Consider the following 22,919-nt stretch of genomic DNA (forward strand, 5'->3'; position numbering starts at 1 on the left):
ACACTCCCAAACAAGTTTTGATGTGCATATCGCAGACTTCAAGGCCTTTAAAATTACTTGACCTTCGGACATGGTGCAAATGTTTGAGTGCCTGTATTTCCTGCGTATGCATATAATAGAACAGTTAGCATGGACTTCAGCTTACAAGACAGTTGGCCATTGGCCCATTGGAATTGACAGGTCTATTCCTGGGCCAGTTACCCCTGCCCCCACTCGATTGTTCATTTTTGAACCATCTGTGTATAAAATGATTGTTCCTGGAGAGAGGTCAGGACCACCGCGTTCCCAAACATCACGCTCAGGTTCAAACATTCGAAATCGTCTTTCAAAATTGTATCTTTGCTCTATCTTCATTGTTGATTATTAGGGTATTGACACTAGAATTTATAGATGACCCGTTAGGTTTAATGATCTTTTGATCTGTAAAGCACTCTTTTCGGCCTCTTATTTGTATGAATTGATGTAGTGGAAGCATAAAAAGTAGAGTTCTCAATGCCTTGGTAGGTGTGCTTCTAATTGAACCCGTTATTAGGAGAACGGCTAGCCGTCGAAGTTTTTCCAACTTATCTTCAGCACCTTTCTCCCTTGTTTTTGTCCACCAGACCAGTAAGACATAGGTAATTCTGGGTATCACAATGGCCGTATAAATCTAATGGATCATTTTCGGTTTGAGTTCCCATTGTTTACCGAAAGTTTAATTACATATCCATAGAATATTTGGAGCTTTATAGCCTGCTCTAGATGTGTATTTCAGTAAAGTTTATTAATGATTACTAGGTATTTGACTTTATCTGAGAGTTCTAGATGACTCACCTTTTAGTGTAATATCATTAAGCATAATTTTTTTCCACGTGTAAATGGGACGGTAGTGGTGCGATTGGGAAGGCTTCAAGGATTCAAATTTAAGCCTTCCCAATCGCACCACGAAGAAACAACAAAGTTCGGTTTGCGATGATATCATCATACTTGCCATTAAAAATTATAACTATATCATCAGCAAATCCAACTAAAAAAAAGAAAAGGCTTTGAAACTTTTTCTATCATTTTTTTGGGAAGATCATCAACTATTAATGACCACAGTAGAGGCGGGCACTCTTGTATAGCTCACACTCTTATATAAGAACTACCAAGGCTTGTTGAAATATCTCTTTTTGATTACATCTCGTTGATCCAATGAATAACGCAGTTGTCGAAAGCACGTTTCTTCATTGCAGCAAATGAGTTATCAAATGATCCTTCAATAAGAAGCAACGCCGCGGGTGAGATTTCTTTTGCTTCAAAAGATTTCCTTAGTTTTGTTGCTGGCGTACAAATTATTACTTGCTAAAAGGTGTTCGTGAAAGAAATGATGACTGCATGTGCTCACCGATTATTTTTTTCATTGTTTTGAGAACGACTGATGATAAGCTAATTGGCCTAAAAGATTTTAGCAAAGATTCGATCCTGTTATTGGCCTTAGAGATAAAAAATAACCCGCCCTTGTCGCCACGCTCCCGGAATATAACCTAGAATGAAACTGGTTCCACCATCTCTGTTTCACTAGAGGATTGAGAGCCAGTTCACGAGAACCGAAACCACTTTTACAAGAAAGGTTCCGATCGAGCTGAAACTTTCAGGGTTTGCTAATCTATATAATGGAGCAATGTGCATAATCTTGAATGTCTTGTGACTAAGCCCGCCAAAAATTGATGTTCAAAAACTACTAAAAACATAGAATTGTTTTGCCTCAAAATGAAACTGAATCGATTTTCCTGAAAATTGGCATGTCTGTTCTACCCGATAAAGGGTACCAAATGCCGGTTATTGAAAGTTGAGATTACATGATGAGAAATTCGCATTTTTCTTAAAAAAGGGGATTTTCACAGCTTTTTTTCTTTCACCAAAATCCAAACAATACGTTCATTTGTATATTCGAAAAATCCGCCGTTATAAAGATGCATGAGAAAATCCAATTTTTCTTTAACATGTTTTTGATCATCATTCTGAACCCATTGTGCGAAAAGCGTAACTCCGTTTTGTATCGATGTTCTTCAATTGGGCTGTACTGTTTAGGTTATGTACACTGGGGTCGCTTTTTACGCGGTTGGTTATACAACATTTAAAAGATTAGATTAGATATATTCATACTAAACTTATTTGATACCGCGTACAAACCATCTTCCGAATCGAGTAAAAATAATCCGCGTTATTGTAGAAATATTCCATTCAAAAAAACGCATAAAAACCACCCGCGTAAAAAGCGACCCCAGTGTATGTCCATGGAATATTGTAATTGTTTGTACAATTTGAGGTTCTTTGAAAAGATATTAGTGGGGTATACAGGCTCTCGAGAATCTTGTGTTCAAAAACTGCTCAAATCGTGAAATAGTTAAACTCGGCTTACTCTCGAAGTTGCACGAAGCAAAAAATGAATGAATGCCAACAAAGTCACGCGATTAGGGTTTGCAATATTCCAGAGAATTGATTTCCCGGGAAACGGGAATAAAAAATTCATTTCCCGGGAATTCCCGGGAACCGGGAATGAAAAATGTGCGGCCTTTTTGGGCAAAATATTTCTTAGGGATAATATATATCGTCTGTTTCATGCAACTTGCAACTCAAAATTTTGCATTTTTGAACTCTTGATGGCAAACGATGCCAAATATTGTAAATTTTTCTCCCACGAAACCCCGTTTCAAAACTCACAATAATTCAACAGTTATGGGCAGGCACTTCTTGTAACACAAATCTTGTACAACGTGCTATGTGCATAATAGACCCAAAAACGTTGAATGAGGATTGAAAATAGTGAACTTTAAAGTTTTCTTGAAAATTAAAAATTAAATTTTCGACGCTAACTATCAATCGCGTATCTCTATAAACTATGATTTTTGAGTTGTGCAAGTGTTGCACGAAACCGACGATATGCTATCCATACGATATGCTACACCATAGTAAATATTTGCTCAGGATTCCGTGTAAGAATTTGGATTGATTGACTGGAACGTTATTCCGCCATTAAAAATTCAACGACATTAAATAAACCAAATAATGGCCTGATTTTTCGTTTACTGAAAAAGACAGCAAATATTTTTGACAAATATGCAGTTATATGCAATTACAAGGCGAACAAATATTGACCGTCCTTTTAAGCAAATATTTGCTTTGTGTAATGCCCACTTTAGACCTGCTACACAGTTTGACGACGTCAGTTTCGTGTTTGATAGGGTAAGTAGTTTTATTGCACTGTTGCATGGAAAAATATAGTAAATCTTGCGAAATTGTTCAAGGAACTCGGGAATCCCGGGAATCAATATTTCTGTTCCCGGGAATCGGGAATCCCGGGAAAAGGTATTTCCCGGGAAATCGTTCCCGGGATTGCAAACCCTACACGCGATACTTTTTGTTGTGTTTAACTTGCTCTTGATTATCGCTCAATATTTTTGAATTGGACGAAAATCTGGGCAATTTGGTGGGTTGATAGCTTTTTTGATGATATCAATTCCATTCTCCTTGTACCAATCCATGACTTTCCGGCTGTAATAGTAGCTGGCCAAGTCAGGCCAGAACTTCACCGGAGCGTCATTTGGTTGGAACGGGAAAATCCGCTTCTGGAGGCACTGTTCCTTGCACACCTAGCCATTAATGGTTGATCCGGTGATGAAAACTTTGTTTTTTTTTGCCACAGTTGCAGATCCCCTACCACACCATCAGCTTTCGAGCAAACTTGTCAGCAAACGTCAGCGAATTTGAACCGCTTGGCGACATTACCCTTGCGCTTGGACATATAGAACTTTTGTCCTGGGAGCTGCGCGAAATCCATTTTTTACATATGTCTCATCGTCTATTAAAATGCAGCTGTCGAACTTGTTCAAGACTCTGTCATACAGCATCCTTGTGCGGCGTTTTGAGCGAGATTCTGCTTGAAGATCCTGTTGAGGTGCTTGCTGTCGTGGAGGGACCGCAGGCCTTCACGCCGACAGATTCGTCGTACAGTACTGTACGGTGCCGAGACCTTTTTAGCCAATTCGCGCAGGATGATCCCAGGGTTTGTTCGAACTGCTCTGCAGATGTTCAATCGTAGCTGCTTGTCAATCGTTCCACTTTTGCGGTTGCTGTGCTCAGCGCGAGCTAGCGTTAGAGTTTCATTGAATCGTTTCAGTACGCTATTTACGGTTTATTTGGGGAATTTGAGGCCTTTCGCATTTTTTGCACCTGACCACGTCGGACTTTCATCGTGAGTGTGCAAAATTTTTTCACGTCTTTCACGTTCCATCGTCGGAAACTTATGATTCACTGACTCAAATTTGATGAAACTTACCACTATGTAAACAAACCTTTTTTTCCTGTTGGGTACATTTTCCACTGCGACCAGTTATTTCATCTATTGTGGCGGGCCCCGTTTGATGTTAGCCTCATCAGGGTGTCCTACCACTATTTGATTGAGTGGTTTCCACTTGCTGATTATAGGCATCGTCCCAATAAGGTATTATTGAACGAATAAAGTTCACTGCCTTATTTGGAGAAATCATCCAAACATCTAATGGTTGTAATATGTTTTTATCAAAAAATTGCTTCCGCTTTTGTAAGAGTGCTTCGCAGTCACATAGTAAATGTTCCGAGGTTTCTCTATCTAGGTTACTGAAGCGACAGGCAGCGTCTTGCAACTTACCTAACTGCTTTAAGTATTATTTGCTTGGGTAGTGACCCGTCACAAGGCTACTGAAGGTACAAAGATCTTTTTTGAAGATATTGAGTAGTTTTTGAGTTACTGTTTTGTTGGGGTATGTAAATCTCCTCGATTGTCGAGCTGTTTCATTGTTTTTCCAGATGTTATCTATTATTGATTTTTCCCACTTCTTGAGTTCCATTTTGAGGGCACATTCTGAGATCCCACAAAATGGTCCCACTAAGGTCGCTTATTACGCGTTTTTTTACGTGGATTCCGGAATTTACGCGGTTTCTTTTACGCGGATTCCAGAATTTACGCGGTTTTTACGGGGATTCCGGAATTTAAGCGATATTTTTTTTGCGCGGATTTCGGTACCTCTTCACTTGGATTGCAGAATTAACGCAGGTTTTTTTTACGCGGATTCCGGAATTTACGTGGTTTTTTTACCCCCGCGTAAAAAGCGACTTTAGTGTATTTGCATGTCTATAGTTGTGTCGTAAAAAAACTATAGCGCATTCAATTATTGCTTATATTACTGCTTGAAACACAGTTGGCCATTCACCCATCGGTATAGCCTGGAACCATCCGTGTAGAAAACTATTGAGCCTGGTTGAATATTAGGCCCTCCTGATTTCCATTCAGTACGACTTGGCTCAGTCACTTGGAATAGTCGTTCAAAGTTATACTGCCTATCCATCCAGTCTTTCTGAGTTAGCAGCGAATTGATCTTGAAGTTTTTAAGAATACTAAGGTGTCCCCTGAGGTCTCTTTCGAAGAACTTTTCTATCCTTTGTAGCCTTAGTGCGTTTTTCTCCGCTTCAAATTGCCAATTGTACAAATAAATGCAAATGGAGTATACTTAACATAGCATCTAATGCTTTCGAAGGCGTACTTCGAGTTGCTCCCGTGATGGAAATCGTAGCAAATCTTTGCCAACTTTTTCTGAGCATATTTAACATTTGTCTTAGACCACCATACTAGGGAGACATGTTATTGTGGGTCTAACGATAGCCGTATAGATCCAGTGAATCATTTTCGGCTTTAATTCCCATTCATTACCAAAAGTTTTTTTACTAATCCATAAGGCACTTGTAGCCTTACTTATTACTTTGTCTATGTGTAAGTTCCAATTTGATTTGCTATCTAGGGTTACTCTTAAGTACTTGACCTCTAGAGAAAATTCTAATTTCGATCCATTGAGATACCAATCAGGGATTTTAAGTTTTTTCTTGCGTGTGAATTCAATAAAAAAACCTTCCTCATCACTGTGCTGTCATTGGTTTTTCGTAATCGCCACTAGAGGCGCCACAGTAAATAGAAAGCTGCGACCAACAATATTGAGTAGAACTAACTTCATGAGAAAACGAGTAACATTCGCAAATTTTCTTCTTCAAAATCTAAAACCAGCGAATCCAAACATTCAAATACTGCTTTTTGTACAACAGAGGATGCGATTCGCGATTTTGTCTCGAATTTGCTTGCATCGTATTGCGTGAATGTTGAGCACAGTTATTCTTTAGAATCTGCGAACGATACAATTATTACGACAGATGAGTTTCGTGTATATTTAAAATAAAGGGTGAGCAGTTGGAACCAGAGAATGCGTTAGCTTTTATCCTAACGTTAAATAGATTAATCTATGTAACTGTTTCCATTGGGTAAGAAAACAAAAAGAAAGAAACGAATTCAAACATGACATCATTCTTTATTTGGTTGGTTTACCATTTTTCAGAACGGTTTTAAAGACACGGTTTGGCATTGAGTCAATCAAATTATTCAAAGTTTCTTTTGGAAATTAGTGTAACTCGTCCCTTACACATCTCTCGAATTGTTCTAAACACGTCTTGCCATAATTTCCCAAAGGTTGTCAATACGACTGAGGTCCTGACTACAAGTAGTCAGGACTTAACCTTGGAATTTTCTGGTCTTAAGAAGCATTTTTCTGGCAATCCTGAGCTCAATTTGGGATCATTATCTATTTTGGGGCCTCTGGGCCTCAGAAGCATTTTTCGGCAATTTGGCATTTAAAAGCACTTTTCGGTAATTTCGAGCTCCATTTGGGATTATTTTCTATTTTGGGGTTTTCTGGCCTTTGAAAGCTCTTCCCGGCAATACTGAGCTCAAATCGATATCATTGTCTGTTTTTACCTTTTCTGACCATTAGATGCACTTTTCGGCAATTCAGAGCTTAATTCGAGATCATTTTATATTTTGTGGTTTTCTGGTTCATTACCTCGTTATGGAATTTCTGACAGATCCTGGGTCTTCAATACTTTGGTGCTTGTCATAAGTTCGAAGTCCCAGCGGCCGTTAAGTAGAAGATATTAGCCAAAAAATTATTTGACGAGCGACTTTACCCGTGCGGAACATGGAACCACTCCTGACAATCAACCAATGGGTATTAACAAGTTACGCAATGATCTTACGCTTTATTCGCTGGATTTAGCTTGAATGATATTTTTGAATCCCCTGTAAAACTGTGCTGCGATTTGATTTCGTACACCTTTTAATTGAGTGTTGCAGAAAATAGGTGATCAAAATGAAATTGTATGAAAAACCTAATTGCTTGAAGCAAATTTTGAAAAAAAAAACACGAAAAACTTACGGGGACCGTATCTTGCATATAAAACTTTTGGAACGAATTGTTTGAATTCAATATTTCAACCTCCTATTTAGCTTCCAATACAATTGGATGAACGAGAGAAGAATGCATGTTCCTTTAATAAATGTAGCCAAGTTAAAATGTAATCAAATGACTCACCAAGCATAGAACATTGAAATTAAGTTTAGTCATCTAGTCCGATTTCGTTATCACAAAGACTGCACTGGACTATGCCCTCTACACGATGAAATGTATGTTTTCTCATATCTTCATGAATAAACGTGAAAATAAACTGTCGACATAAAGAGTTTTTTAAAATGATTCACTTTTTTTTCCAAAATATAAAACAGAACATGGAAACCCACTACTGGAGCATTATTTCGATAATCACGGTAACAATGAGGTGGACATTTTATCCAGCAACGAATTGGATACTTTGCGACACCAGCAAACACGTCGCACGGTGACGAACGACGGTAGAATGCAACAGTCCGAGAAGCAACTGTTGCCAGCAAGTGAAGAAAGTGGCATAGAAGGCCGGGCCACCCTGCAAGCCCTCACTAAGGTTGACGTCGGCGTAGACTCTCAGCTTATGGGAATTCGGGGAGCGTGGATTCGGGTAATTTTCGAAGTCACAAACTTCCGGCAAACAGCGATGTTCTACAATTTCCGAGTGACGGATGAAATGAGATTCTTGCAGTCGATGCTGCCATTATCGTAAGTTATTTTTTGCTTGCAAGATTGAATTCTAAAAAAGCTGTTTTGTCTTATTAATAGAACAACATTAGGACCAGGTCAATCAATGAACGTGGTTGTGACGCTACACATACCCAACACCGCCGAAATAGGGTCCAGGGATAAAGTTACCTTTCGTACGGAAGGAGCCGATGTGGTATCGCAAGCTGCATATGTGACGGTAACCGATTCTTCAGGGCTCTCCGATGCTTATCAGCCATCGATTTGGTACTCCTATTCCAGTCGATGTGAAGGTAGGTCATCGCCTGGAACTTGTTCGGGAGCCTTCTGGACAGTTGATATCACAGCGAGAGATTACGAAACGGGCATTATGAAAATAGCTTCCGTCCCAGCGGGAATCGTTTATAAAAGTCCATTCACGGCAGGAACGAGAGATGAGGTGAAGGCCAGCTACACTGCATCTTGCTGCCAACCGAAGGTGACCATAACGGCGCACGATGTTAGCAAAAATGCTCGCACTATCTCATTGGACGTAACAGATATTTGGCTCAATGAGGCCGGAATCGCTGCTGTCGTGCTTGGTGTGCTGCTTCTAATTGCCCTGATTATTTTGCTGGTCATACTGATTCGGTACTGCATACGCAGACGGAAACGTTCCCAAGAGCTACCGATCTATAGAAGTGACGCCCGGGGGACACGAAGAGCTACGTAAACGCCACGTAAAAAAGCAAGGATAAGTTGAAAGCACTTTCAAGCAAGGTTCAGGTCTAAGTCAATGAACAGTACTTTATATAATAAATTTGAAATATCACACCAAATAATAAAGCAGTCAAATGTAATATTACAGTATAACTTGCATTAAGTATAGTTTATAGTTCAATGTACATAAGAATTAACAAACGCAATGTTGTAACTTCGTTTTTATGACAATAAATGTACCTCAGTTTGTACTTTTTTGCTAAAACCTGCATATGGGCAATTGTCGCTAAGACCGTCCCCCTGACGACAAACTCTCCCGAAAAGGATATTTATGTGGCTCAATGATTAAAAGAAGCGAAAAAATGAGAAAACCTCATCAGTTTAGTTCAAATTGATGGATCCCTCGGACACCAAGGCACTTTTGCTCAAAAACACCCTTAATGAAAGCTCTATCATTCCTCTTTGAAATGACGATGCTGTTTGAAAAGGGGTTCAATAACAAATTTAAAAAATATAGATTAATCAAAAGATCAAGAACTGCTCAAAATACCACTTTTTCGATAACCCTTCGACTCTTTGGTGCCCAAGGGGTAAACTATTCTAAACTAAATCATCTATTCAAGTTCAAATATAAATGATTTGTAAGCCATCCAATCAAACAATCCCTTTAAGAGTCACTTAATGAATATAAAACGAGCTCTCACTGAATTTAAGTGTTGTAGATACTTTACATTAAGTCGTTGGCGGTATGTAAAAGTATATGGATGGGAATATACCTTTTTAAATGTTTAAAATTGTATTGGTCTGAAACTGAATTTTTCGAGGCATAAGAATGAGCCGCTTGTAAGCAGAAAGCTATTCATAAGCATGGTTGTTGTTAAACTTAAAAGTTACACTATTGTATCACTTCATCGTATTGAACCTACCTGTTGTTTCCGCTTCCCGGCTGATTTCCAACAAAGGAGGAGGTGCATCATGAATGACGGTCGGAGTCGGCACCGGTGCAGCTGGCAGCAATAGGGCATTGTGAGAGAAATCGTCCAAAGTCAGACCAGTGACTTGCATGCTTAGCAATGGATTTTTTATCGGGGCAGCCCGTGAGGACGTGTCACTTTTACTGCTGCCACCTGTTCCACCTGCCGTTCCTTCGCTATTGCTTGCGGGCATCATCGTGAACAGGCGATAAGATTATGAACTGAGCACTATTGAATCACGAAAAAAAATCGATGGTTGATGGCTACCGGATTAAAAGAAGTATAGAGCGAGGTGAACTTCAAGTTTTGAAAATTCGGTTCAAAAAGTAAACAATGACAACGTTAGTTGTTATCTATGGAGTAATAACACACGTGAATATCACCTTTTAGCTTACAAAATTGCAATACTGTTGAAACATGAAAATTTAACGATATTGGATACACTTTCGTCAAACGATTCGCGTGAAAAGTGCCCCAATTTAGTGATTAAAGTATACAAAACGTTTTCGCTTACGAGGCAACGCAAGCAAATCAAATCAACAAAACTGCCAAAATTCGTGCAGGCGACATCAGCTGTCAAAAGTTACAGACAGAGATGCCAGATGTTTTTAACAAATATCTGAAACTGCTCGAAAAACCGAAAAAAAAAATCGAAAAATCTACTTGAAATATGAAAAATTCTGCACATATTATGAGAAAATCCTCGCAAATACAAGTATACTCTGGCAAAAATCTCCAGAAACTATGAAAAAACTGCAAAATCTGCAAATCAACAATATACAATATACACGGTGAGCGAGATTGTCCAGTTGACCTAATTATGAATTGTTGCATGCGACAGTTGGCATGAAACCAGAAATCTGAACTACCTCGTGATTAGGGCGAAACCATGATGAGTAGAACATGGTGTAACGATTTGACCAAAGACTAGGCGCGGGGTGAGGAAGCGTTTTTTCACTTTAGAGGGTTGGAGACGAAGCATCACTATGCAACAGCGAATAACTTTTTTGTGTATGTTGATATCACTAACTAGGCAATTAAAGACCGCAAATTCAGGTGTTTTAAGCTGGAAATTGTTAATTAAATTAATGAGTATTGGTAGCAAGGTATGTAGCATTGCCATATTTATAATTTAAATGCATCCAAATGATATATTTTGAGATGCGATAATTTTTATGCCCTAGTTGTTTATAAACAAACCTACTGGCTGGCAATTTTTTTTTCCAATATGGCCGATTCTGCTTTTGACATATCGTTACACCATGTCTTTATACATCATGGGCGAAACTAGATGGGAAACCAAGGTAACGATTCAACCTCATCATGAAGTAGTCCAGAAATAATAGTGGGAAAAATTAAAAACACATTTCAAAATTTAGGCTGATACAAATTTTGAATTGTTGGTCAAGGTTATCAAAGTTAGCAAATGGGGGTGGCAAAAAATAAATAACACCGAGACGAAAAAAAAGAAAAATATTTGATCAAAGTTTGTGTGCAAGTTATGACGTTTGTATATATTCCAATATTCAAGGTTTTTGAATTTCGACATAAAATGAAAATAAAATTTGTAACTGCCTTATTATTTATTTATTATTTTTTTTTTTGTAATTCGTGAAATGTTGAAATATTGACTTATTAAATTTCGTATTGCAAATTCAACGTACTGCATTTGAAAACATGAACGGATTACAAATTGGGTATCTGAATAATAAACAAGAAGAGAAAAATGAAGCAACACATACCTTTATCAAATTTTTACTTGGTTACTTGGTGAGCTGAATTGAATGCACTAAAGTGGAACAGTAAACACACATACATAAAGGCTGGATTACACTCTTTGACCAAGCGTCAAATATTTGTCATAAGATAAAAATTAGTCAAAGATAATTGTTTGTCACTCTCCAATTTTTACATGTGGCAAACACGGGCAAACAATCATCATGATGTCAAATAAATTTAACCATTATACTGCCGCTGTTTTCGTGCTGATGAGAAAACAGCAATTAAAAATCGCAACGCTTTAGGAGCAATATTGCACTCTTACGCTGTTTTAAACAAGTCCATCAACAGAAATTCTTACTGCAATGTCAATTAAATACTTTAGCGTTATAACCCGTTCATAAACACCAAAGTTTGATTGAATTATGTTGCAAACAATAAGCTGGGACCCATATGCGATTACTTTTTTGATGCCTAGCCAGAATGATAGCAAACCAGTCCCATAGCCACCTACGACTGGTGATGAAAAGCAAACTACTGCAAAGCGTTTCCGGTGATAGCTTGCATTTGAAACAAATCAGCTGTTGGACGATCTCCTTCACGCGTGCTTCCACAGAATCATTAAACGATTTTGTAGTGAGAAATGTATTACAATGTGGTTGTATAACTTGCCCACTTGTTTCTTCATCCAATACTATGATTAAATTCTAAATCAGTTCAGGTGAAGGAACTTGTTCTAAAATTTTTCGAAAGCGGTCAATGTATGACGGCGGCGGACAACTTCCACGCATTAGGCAGGGAAACCAATATAACAAAGACCCTTCTATTACTCATTAAGATTTTTACTACGTTGTGAAAAAGCTAAGAACCGTGCTGAAGTATTCGGTATGACTGTTGACACGTTGTTCAAAAAATAAACCACCGTTTCTCAATTGTCATCCACGGCCCAACATGGATTAAATTCGCGGGTAGTATTATTTTATATTGATTGGATGCTCTAATTAACAGTACAGTGACACACCTAACGGCGATGGCAGAAATGCTGTTCATTCAAAAAAAAAAAAAAAAATTGATAAAAGAAACAACTTGTGGATTTTTTTCCTTGAAGAAAACAGCGAGATCCACACGGTCATAAATAGGCGCACGATCATGAAAGGAGACTGAAGGCAATCTTCCAGTTATAAACGTCGAGAAGAAGTATTTTTGGAATAGTCTTCCAGTAAAAACTTAGCATTGATAAATTTTTCTAAAAATACAAAGATATTGCCAATCAACTGCCAAACAATGAGGTTTTAATTTTTATCCCATCCTCAAATACACACATATGTAATTAGCTTTGTTCTCTCGTGATTACCTATAACAAGATATCGGCACAACAACTAACGATTCCAACAGATTCTAGAAATCAGGTTTCTCTTATAGGAAACTAAATGTTCTATTTTTCCAGTTTTAAATGCGAAACTACGGTAAAATTCGATCGAACCGCCTATTGAATTTTACTTGGTTAACTGGTACATCAAATTCTAAACCTGAAGACCATGAACTATGTTGAACATAACATGCTTCATAATTATTTTTGACTGTGGGACTGATGATTGTGATGATTTGTTCTATGGGACCGGCTTGCGATCATTTTTGCTATGGGACAAACCGACTTGCAATTTTTCATAGTTCCTCAGAACAAAGTATTCAAAATTATCTGTTCTATCGAAAGTAGATGTGAAAAGGTGATGATTCCACCAATAAAGTCAAAATTGATAAAAATGCAATTGGGACGGACTTGCCATGAGGGGCAGTATACTAGATGGTCAAATATTTGACCATTCGTCAAAGAGTGTAATACAGCCGAAATTCGTTGGTTGGAACACAACTGCCACCCAACCAGCGAATCGTGTTCGTTAGTTGGATGAACTGACAACTGGGCAAATTTTTCAAAGGGGAGCGCCGATTGTTTGTTTTCTTCCTGCTTTGGAAAATTTCCTAATTTCATTGCGGTAAAACAATGTCAAAGAAAATGAACTTTGCTCATCTGTCTTGCTGCTGTAGTAAATATTTTATGTATTTGGTCAAAACTTTTTCATACAAAAATTCCAACGAGAAGCAAAATGATATAGCGCAAGCACATCACTCTGCTTCTTGCCCAGAAAATTATAGAACAAACAACCTCTAAATTACACACAAAATGTTGTAAACTTGTAACATGTACCTTTCAAATTACGCGACTGATTATGCCAGAGATGATCTGCATGAAGTGTCCAGTTAATAGCGCTGAGAAACAAACTTATTAGTGCTGAATGGATTAAGCGTAATAACTAAACATGTTTACAAATTTTTTACAACAATAAATAATATAATTTTATTTTAGTAATATTTTTTTTACTTTTCGGACCCCTGAAATGCATTTGAATGACGTTGAATTCTGACATTAGTGTTTTTTAGTTGGGTGACAGCCCAGCTAGCGAACACCCAATAAACGAACCTCCAACTAACGAACATCCAACGAGCGAATCATCACTGTAAAGGCTTAAGACATAAGTAACACTGGCGTTTTTTTTTCTGGTACAGGTTTTTCTGTGCAGGTACACTGCCTTCAAAAACAACTCAAACAGTGATTCTATTCAGAGGGTGGTTCCATTCGAGTAGTTCATTTTGTACCAACTTTTTTTGAAGATTTCTTCCTGAGTGTTACGTATGTCTTACACACTTAAAAAATTTCGCCGAATCTCGGCATTGTTTGTGCCGAGATTTGGACAGCCGAGTGCTCGGCAACCATCTCGGCTGAATCTCTTTTGCCGAGAATCTCGGAAAACCAATATTTGACAGATGTCATTTTATGCCGAGAATCGCGGTACACAATTGACTGTACTCTCGGCAAATCCAACCGAGAAGCGGCAAACCAGTCCAACGACCTTTCGGTTATATAAGCTGAATGTTCGGCACAGTAAAGAGCCGTTTTTTCAGTGGAATCCAATCGCAGAAAATAGTTTTGCTATGAATCAGGTAAGCAAAGTTCTTTCAAAAGATAAATTATAAGCTCGATGAGTTTTAGTAAGTAAAGAAATTTATTTATACTAAATCTTGAATACTTATCTTTATCTTGCTCGCCAGTAGGGCATTGAGCTAAACATCTAATCTAAAATTACGTCTAATGCCTATCCCTAAAACAAATACAATATTGTATTCACACAATTTGAAACTACACTTTTTGAGTTCCAGCCACTTCCCCCCAAACTGTACTACATTTTTTTCGGCTACTGGATTGTAAACACTTGTAATTTGCACAAATTTCAGCCAAACTTGTATCCGATTCCTGTTTGCTCACCCGTAACACGCAAAAATTTTCACTAAGAAAAATGACGGCAACTCGTTCATGAGAATGACAGCTGTATTGCCGAAACACGGCAACGAGTAAAATTTGTGCCGAGATACCAGTAATGTTTTTGCTGACCTCGGCATCAACAGTGTTTAACGATAAATTCGGCAAAAAATAGAGACGAGATTCGTCAAGCTTAGTTTTTTGGACGAAGTCTCGGCAAAATGATCTGACAACTGTCGGCAACCGGCATTTTTTTGCTGAAATACCGGTTGAATCCAAAGTTGCCGAGTGAACTCGGATGTTTTTTTGCCGAGCTCGAGATCCAGTTTTAAGTGTGTATATATGTGGTAAACATATTGTCAAAAACAAAAATCTAAATCAAACTGGATGAACAATAAGGATTACCTCCAAAATTTTTTTATGTATTGTACAATACGTAAAAAAAACTTGAAGATAACTTGTGTTGAAAGTATATCGATGACTATTTGAGTTAAAAATTGTTTCTTCAAAATTTGAAGAAAAAATTCTGAAAACAAGATAGCTTGTGTTGAAAGTATATCGATGACTATTTGAGTTAAAAATTGTTTCTTCAGAATTTGAAGAAAAAATTTTAAAAACGAGTGAAACTTTGCGCTAGTTTCCTGGAAGTTTTGTTTTACCTTGCATTTCAAAAAATCATGGCGATGTTCAGGACACGATCACATGTTCGACTATTGGGTTGTTTGGCTATTCACGGAATTTTATATATCAGTTGAAAGAGTGTAATTTACTGAGCAAAAGATAATTTTTTTAAATTCTATATCATTCTCGTTCGATTTTTAAATGAAGAATAAAAATCGCTTCAAATTGCTACAATGACAGTTGGTTATAGCTAAACAACCCAATTGTAGATATCCTTTCCTTCGAACAAATAGCTAAAATAACCTGTGGAGGGCAGAGATAAATGGTCATCAGGCTTTCGCTCTTAAGTGTAGAACGACCGTCGCTCCTCGCACAAAGAACAGATGGTCAATTGACACTCGCGCATCCGAGAGATGCACACTATCATCCGTTTGGCGATGTTGTTTTGGTTCATTTCTGTCTACTTCATTATATTTCTAAGAAATATTGAGACGAGATCAATTATGTCAGCGGTTCTCAATCTGGGGTACGCGTACCCCTAGGGGTACTCGAAAGCTTTCAGGGGGTACGCGAAAGAAAAATCAGTGATGGTGGACAAAGCAATTTTTCTTTATAATACTTCATTTGTTGTTGAATCTTGCTCTTGAAACATGACTGAAGCAATCAAACAAACCATAGTTCAATTTGATACCTGAACTCTCCCACTCTGCTAGAACATTCCAAGCCAGGGGCTGCAAACGATATGAAAAATATTGCCAAGGGGACGGACGAACAAAAAAAAAAGGTTGAATTATGTAATTGTCATTCTACAAATTTTGTAGAAGCAATGACAAAATACGTTTAGGAAAAAAGCGCCGTGCTGGTGAGTACTCGTTTGAGATGTTTGTTCAAGAATGTATTTAGGCAGCGAGCCTTGCCACCGTCAGAAGCAAAAAAAAACGACAATTATTGGCCCTGACACAAGTAAATGAGATTTTCAACGCTGTTCGCACCTACGCGAGTACTCATATGCAATTGTCAATTTAGGCCGTTACAAATTTTATTTTCATTCTATGTCATCCCCCCCCCCCCTTCAATAATCTTGAATATTGGAAGGGGAAGAAAAAAAGCTCAAACCGTTTTGTTCATTTCATTGATTTTCCGACAGCATAAATGCTTAATTTAGCAACAATCAAGTCAGGTGACAGCGAGAGTGTCGTCGAAAGGCAAGCTAAATAAATAATAATAAAGTGTTATTTTTCAACATTTATTTGAGTGCAAGTTATAACTTGCACACAAACTTTGATCAAAAATATTTCTTTTTTTTTCGTCTCGGTGTTATTTATTTTTTGCCACCCCCTCTGCTAACTTTGATAACCTTGGACATAAAAAGAATTCGAAATTTGTATCAGCCTTATGTGTGGAAACAAAAGCAACAAATGGCGGATCTAGAGTGAAAGGAAGAGGACGTATTTTTCACGTGGTCTACAACTACTTCTTTAATTTCAGCTCGGAAGTAATTTTTAACAGTCGAAATTTTGTCTTAGTTTTACTACACTTCGTCGGCATAGTATAAATACCGAATTCAAATACAGTATTATCTAAACTGACAAAAAAGCGAACAGTGAAAACTGTACATAACCTCCAAAATGGAGGTTCCAGCGAAAAAACCACCAGATGAAACTAACAGGATGAAAAACGATAGAGATTTCCAGTAATATATATACGACGAAACGGATGCAGCTCCATATCGGATTATTATACAGCTAGTGGATAATAAAGGTACAAATAATGAAGCACGTATTGACAAGCTTTCGGTAGGGCGTCTACTGTCGAATGTGGCGACACTCAGGAATAATGTATGTAACATTCGCACTCTAGGCAAGAACAAAGTTCTTGTCTTTATGAACACGTATCAATCTGCCAACGAGCTGCAGGACCTCTCCGAGCTAAACAAATTTTGCTACAAGGCATACATACCCAGAAATTTCGTTACAGTTTCAGGAGTAGTAGCCGGTGTGCCAATGGACATGACTATCGATGAAATAAGTGATAATATCCTGTTCGATGTTCCTATTCTAAGCATAAATCGTCTTCATCGCTATGATGGAAATCAAAAACATGTAACGAATAAAATCGGAATAACTTTTCGCGCAAACAAGCTCCCATCTAATGTCCGCATATTTTGCTGTATCAATAGAGTTAGACCTTTCATAAGCAAACCAGTTCTATGTTTGAACTGCTTACGCTACAATCACCGTACAGAAAACTGTCGATCCAGACAGCGATGCAAAAACTGCACCCAGCAGCACGAAGGAACAGGAACGGACGAATGCCCACATAAAATGAACCGCCTCTACTGTAGAGTTGAGTCGGATCACCGCACAGCTGATTCAACTTGCCCGGAGTGGAATCGACAACGAAACATCAAAACTATAATGGCAAAAACAACTTTATCGTATATGGAAGGAACAGCTAAGGAACAAAATCCGATACTCACACAAAACCGCTACGAGGCTCTTGAACGCGCAGACGAATTTCCAAGCATTCAAGGAAGTTTTGCTACAATGACAGCAGGTTCAAACAAATTGAAGGAAGGTTATCGCTACAAATCACAGCAAACGAAAAGGCCATTACAAGACGTAAATATAGCAGACCAAATCACTGTTTATGCCGAAAGCAAAAAGAAAAAGGGCGCCAGAGAAGATAACGGAATCGCACTATTCAATAAACTTCGGGTGTCGGATGTTGAGCGCTGGACACAACACCTCGGTGAGCTGAACCCAAGTGACCCACAGAAAAATCTTGGTGACAAAACAATGAGAACGGAAACTAACAATGGAACAATTAAGAAAAGAATTGACTACAATCTCAGAAGGAGTCAGGCAGATTGGTCACGAACATTGCTACCAGCAACACAACCGACTACTTATCAGTTATCACAGCGATCGCAGCTACTGTCAATAGATCCCAGAAAACGTGTGCAGCAACAGGAAAATAATGATCCAGACATGGAACTGTAAATATCGACAAAGCATGCATCAAAAAAAGCTCAAACTTCTACAGAACAATATTCAAAGTCTTGAATAACACAAAGAGGAACTAATGAGGGAAATCATTGACAAATATGATATTATACTAATCTCGGAATCGTGGAGTAAAAAGGAATTGGAACATAGCAAATACAAAATACCAGGATTTTTTACATTTCTAAATTCTAGAGATGACGGCTACGGAGGAGCAGGCGTGCTGATAAACAAAAAAATAAAATCCCGTGAAGTGGTATTACCCAGCTCTGACAAGATCCAAGCTGTGGGTAGATATATTATGGCTTTCGGTATTCTGATCATTTCGATATATGTAATGTCTCTCTCTCGGAAATTCTGTCGATATAACAACGATCTTGCCACCCTGTACACCTTGTTACCTAATGTGGTGAGTGTAGTGACATACTTTAGCCTTCTGCTGTGTATGTGCATGACCGCCATTATTGATATTTCATCATTCGTAAGAGAGAACTCGTGGTGTAAACATCTCGTTCAATAAACTTTTTTTGTTCTTGATTTAAAATTAAACTTGGCCTTTCATTCCACTGGAACCTTATTCCAAGAGGTTATGTGCCCAGATATCGTTGAAAGTGCGTGAGTTTATTTTGTTTTTTTCGACGCGGTAGTGGATTTTATCACTGGTGTGAATCGCGTGTATTTTTTTTTCGGATTTGAACTTTGCGTGTGCCGGGTGTACTTGTGAAAAACAAAATGGCGGACACAAAAGTGACGATCGAAAAATTGAACGACGGAAATTATGCGGTGTGGAAATTTATAATGAAATTGCTTCTAACGAAAGAAAAGCTGCCGAAAGTGGTTACCGATCCGAAGCCGGAGGGGGCCGTGGATGCGACCTGGATCTCAAATGATGAGAAGGCGCAAGCGGTCATCGGTCTGGCATTGGAGGACACGCAGCTGATTCATGTCATCGAGAAGAACTCGGCAAAGGAGATGTGGGATGCGTTAAAGGATTATCACGAACGCGCATCTCTCTCCAGCATAATCCACGTAGTGCGTCAGTTGATTACGATTCGCATGCCGGAGAACGGTGTTATGTCGGAACATTTAAAAGAGATGGCTGCTCTTCGGCTCCGGATAGTTGCACTTGGGGAAGAAGTGAAGGACAACTGGTTTGTTGCGTTGATGTTGTCTAGTCTTCCCAGATCGTACGACGGGTTAATTGTAGCACTTGAAAGTCGGCCAGATAAAGACCTCACAGTGGACTTTGTGAAGGGAAAACTTATTGATGAGGGTCGACGTCGTGCTAATGGTGATAGTGAAAGTGTTGGTGAAAAGGCACTGGTGATGAACACAGCCAAACCGAAAAGTGCAAGTAAGTCCAACGTGAAAAAAGAACAGTTGTGTCATTACTGCAAAAAGGAGGGACATTTTCGGCGGGATTGTCGGAAATTGGCACAGGATAAGCGTGAGAAGGAGAAGCAGAATGATCAGAAGGCGAGTATGGCCATCAAATCGAGTGTTGGATTTGAAGTGTGCTTGGCGGCGAGTGCTACCGGTAGTACCGGGTTCTGGTATCTAGATTCTGGTGCAACGGCTCATATGACGAGTGATGCGTCGATGTTGAAGGGTGTGGATAAATCCAAAGCAACAGCCGTCTGTGGCGAGTATACGGGTGGTTCGTTGAAAAAGTTTTTTGCGGAGTGCGGTATCATTCACGAACTAACGGCACCGTATTCACCACAACAAAATGGTGTTGCCGAGCGTAAGAATCGCTACCTTGTCGAGATGCTGCGGTGTATGCTCTCGGAGTCAAGGTTGAGCAAAAGGTATTGGGGCGAAGCGATTTGCACTGCGAACTATTTGCAGAATCGTTTGCCGTCGTCCGAGGTATGCAAGACACCGTTTGAGCTCTGGAACAACAAAAAGCCTTCATATGCTCATCTTCGAATCTTTGGGTCGGAAGCGTACGTTCATATTCTTAAGGAAAAGAGGCGCAAGCTGGATCTCAAGGCCGAGAAGTTGGTGTTTGTAGGATACGCAGAAGGGCGTAAGGCGTATCGTTTTTTGAACCTTGAAACGGATATGCTTTTGATTAGCAGGGATGCAAAGTTCTTTGAGATGTGCAATACCAAGGAAGCTGTTCGGAACAAGGGCAAGCAGACAGGAGGAGTTTTAGAAACGAGCCTGGAAATACCACTGACGTCACCTTCTAAGACTGATGGGGCCTCGACGTCATCGGAAGAAAATTCGGAAGTGGAAGAAGATGATCCGGTGGACGATGACCGGAATCCAAACGGATCGTACTACGGAAGTGCATCGGAAGGGGACCAATCGTTTCGTGGGTTTCCTCTGGATGAAATAGCGCGGCGATCTGGAAGAACAACAAAGGGTGTTCCTCCTCACAGGCTAATCGAAGAGATTTTTGCTGTGAAGTCCCTGAATAACGAGGTAGTTGAGCCAAGGTTCTTGAAGGAGGCAATTACCTGCGAAGAAAAGGAAAGCTGGAAGGCGGCAATGTCAGATGAGCTGAAATGAAAAAAATGGAACATGGGAGCTAGTCAACTTACCTGCTGGACGAAAAGCGGTTGGATGTCGCTGGGTATATAAACTGAAGAGAAACGCAGCTGGAGGCATCACTAAGTATAAAGCTCGTCTGGTTGCACAGGGATATTCCCAAAAGTACGGAGAGGATTATGATGAGATTTTCGCACCAGTATCCAGCCACACCACACTGCGGGCGCTGTTAGCCGTTGCTAGCAAGAAGAAAATGACGTTGAAACATTTTGATATAAAAACGGCCTACTTGTACGGTGATTTAAAGGAGGAAATTTTCATGAAGCAGCCACCTGGATACGCAGTGGAGGGAAAGGAAAACATGGTGTGTCGTCTGCGAAAAAGCATTTACGGACTCAAACAGTCCGCTCGATGCTGGAATCAACGACTGCATCGCGTCCTTCTAGAAATGGGCTTCAAGCAAAGCGATGCTGATCCGTGCATGTACACAATGATGGTCCATGGGAAACATGTCTATCTGATAGTGTATGTGGACGATATTTTGGTCGGTTGTGCGGACGAAGCAGAGATTGAATCGGTTTATGAGGTGCTGAAACAGTACTTCGAAATCACCAATCTGGAAGAGCTGAGTTACTTCCTGGGGCTTGAAATCGGCAACGAAGACGGCAAGTACAGCATTTTAGTGCAAGGGTACATCGATCGTGTTGCGGAGAAGTTCGGACTACGTGATGCAAAGCGAGCGAAGACGCCAATGGAAGAAAGTTTCCAGAGCACGGAGGATAAGAGTCCTCTGCTGGCTGACGGGACAGACTATCGAAGTCTCGTTTGAGCGCTTCTTTACATTTCTGTGTGCGCTAGGCCGGATGTAGCTGCGAGCGTGGCGATATTGGGTCGGAAGGTGAGTTCGCCGACGGAGGCGGATTTGGTGGCGGCAAAACGTGTTGTCCGTTACCTGAAGTCAACCAAGGAGTGGAGATTGGTGTATTGCGACGCTGGTGGAAGTCTGATCGGATATTCGGATGCCGATTGGGCTGGCGATGGTACTACAAGAAGATCTACAACCGGTTTCGTCTTCCACTATGCCGGAGGAGCGATATCGTGGGTAAGTCGAAAGCAAAGTTGCGTCACGCTGTCTTCGATGGAATCTGAATATGTGGCGTTGAGTGAAGCTGGCCAAGAATTGATTTGGCTTCGAAACCTATTGAAGGACATGGGCGAACAGCTGAGCGATCCTGTCAAGATGATGGAGGATAACCAAAGCTGTATCCAGTTCGTGTTTTCAGAGCGGAAGAATCGTCGGTCCAAGCACATCGAAGTGCGGGGACATTTTGTCAAGCAGCTGTGCGAGGACGGTAGCATGGAACTACAGTACTGTCCTACTGAAGAAATGGTAGCTGACGTGCTCACTAAGCCGGTGGGTTCAGTCAAGCAATTGAAGTTTGCACAGATGCTGGGATTGTCGCCCAGGATGGCAGTACTCGTTGAGGAGGAGTGTCGATATAACAACGATCTTGCCACCCTGTACACCTTGTTACCTAATGTGGTGAGTGTAGTGACATACTTTAGCCTTCTGCCATTATTGATATTTCATCATTCGTAAGAGAGAGCTCGTGGTGTAAACATCTCGTTCAATAAACTTTTTTTGTTCTTGATTTAAAATTAAACTTGGCCTTTCATTCCACTGGAACCTTATTCCAAGAAATTCGTGTTGGTCTGAAGTCCATCTTTCAGTCGACGACTTATTATAAGAAAACACTAATTGGAGGTGATTTCAATGCACATCATTCATCCTGGGATCCAATACACAGTGACAACAAAGGTACTGAACTCTTCAACTTGATCAATGATGAAAATCTAATATTACTAAATGGAAGAGAATCTACGTTTACACCCGCGGAATTGCACAAACAGCCATCAACAATAGATCTGGTTTTAGTATCTCCGCAATTGTACCAACAAACAGAAATGCATGTCCTACAATATGGCATAGGAAGTCGCCACCTCGCCTTGGATATCGCGATTCAATTATTTGAGGAAAAAAGAGAAAAGTTCTTCATAAATAAAGTACTAGCCGCGAGCCGTATAAGTAAAATTGACTGCACAAAAGTATCTACGATAACTGACTTGCAGAAAGAAGTGA

The 22,919-nt window shown here is 39.5% G+C and overlaps 2 protein-coding genes and 1 long non-coding RNA gene across 10 annotated transcripts in view; 1 reads left to right on the forward strand and 2 right to left on the reverse strand.

Moving 5' to 3' along the window:
• The window catches only part of LOC129718821 (uncharacterized), a 75,921-nt gene extending 67,057 nt beyond the window's left edge, over positions 1-8,864 (forward strand). For all 5 annotated transcript variants that reach the window (XM_055669926.1, XM_055669925.1, XM_055669924.1 and 2 more), the window contains exons 7-8: positions 7,604-7,970; positions 8,031-8,864. In XM_055669926.1, the coding sequence (XP_055525901.1) occupies positions 7,604-7,970; positions 8,031-8,661 (998 nt within the window). In that variant the 3' untranslated portion in view covers positions 8,662-8,864. The remainder of the gene's footprint in view (positions 1-7,603; positions 7,971-8,030) is intronic.
• The window catches only part of LOC129718820 (proteoglycan 4), a 93,191-nt gene extending 83,020 nt beyond the window's left edge, over positions 1-10,171 (reverse strand). The window contains exons 1-2 of one of the 4 annotated variants that reach the window (XM_055669920.1): positions 10,006-10,171; positions 9,575-9,885 (exon numbers count right to left, since the gene is read on the reverse strand). In XM_055669920.1, coding sequence (XP_055525895.1) covers positions 9,575-9,818 — 244 coding nt within the window. In that variant the 5' untranslated portion in view covers positions 9,819-9,885; positions 10,006-10,171. Of the gene's footprint in view, positions 1-9,574; positions 9,920-10,005 lie in introns of all 4 variants that reach the window. The other 3 variants (XM_055669921.1, XM_055669923.1, XM_055669922.1) reach the window with 3 other exon arrangements.
• Positions 10,172-14,395: 4,224 nt separating this feature from the next.
• Positions 14,396-21,004, reverse strand: LOC129718825 (uncharacterized). The gene is made up of 4 exons (XR_008727055.1): positions 20,833-21,004; positions 20,749-20,766; positions 17,758-17,819; positions 14,396-17,690 (listed from the first exon to the last, which is right to left on the reverse strand). It is a non-coding gene; the product is annotated as an uncharacterized LOC129718825 (long non-coding RNA).
• Positions 21,005-22,919: the final 1,915 nt, after the last annotated feature.

Source organism: Wyeomyia smithii, chromosome 1 (genome assembly GCF_029784165.1).
Source record: "Wyeomyia smithii strain HCP4-BCI-WySm-NY-G18 chromosome 1, ASM2978416v1, whole genome shotgun sequence".
Lineage (NCBI taxonomy): Eukaryota > Metazoa > Arthropoda > Insecta > Diptera > Culicidae > Wyeomyia > Wyeomyia smithii.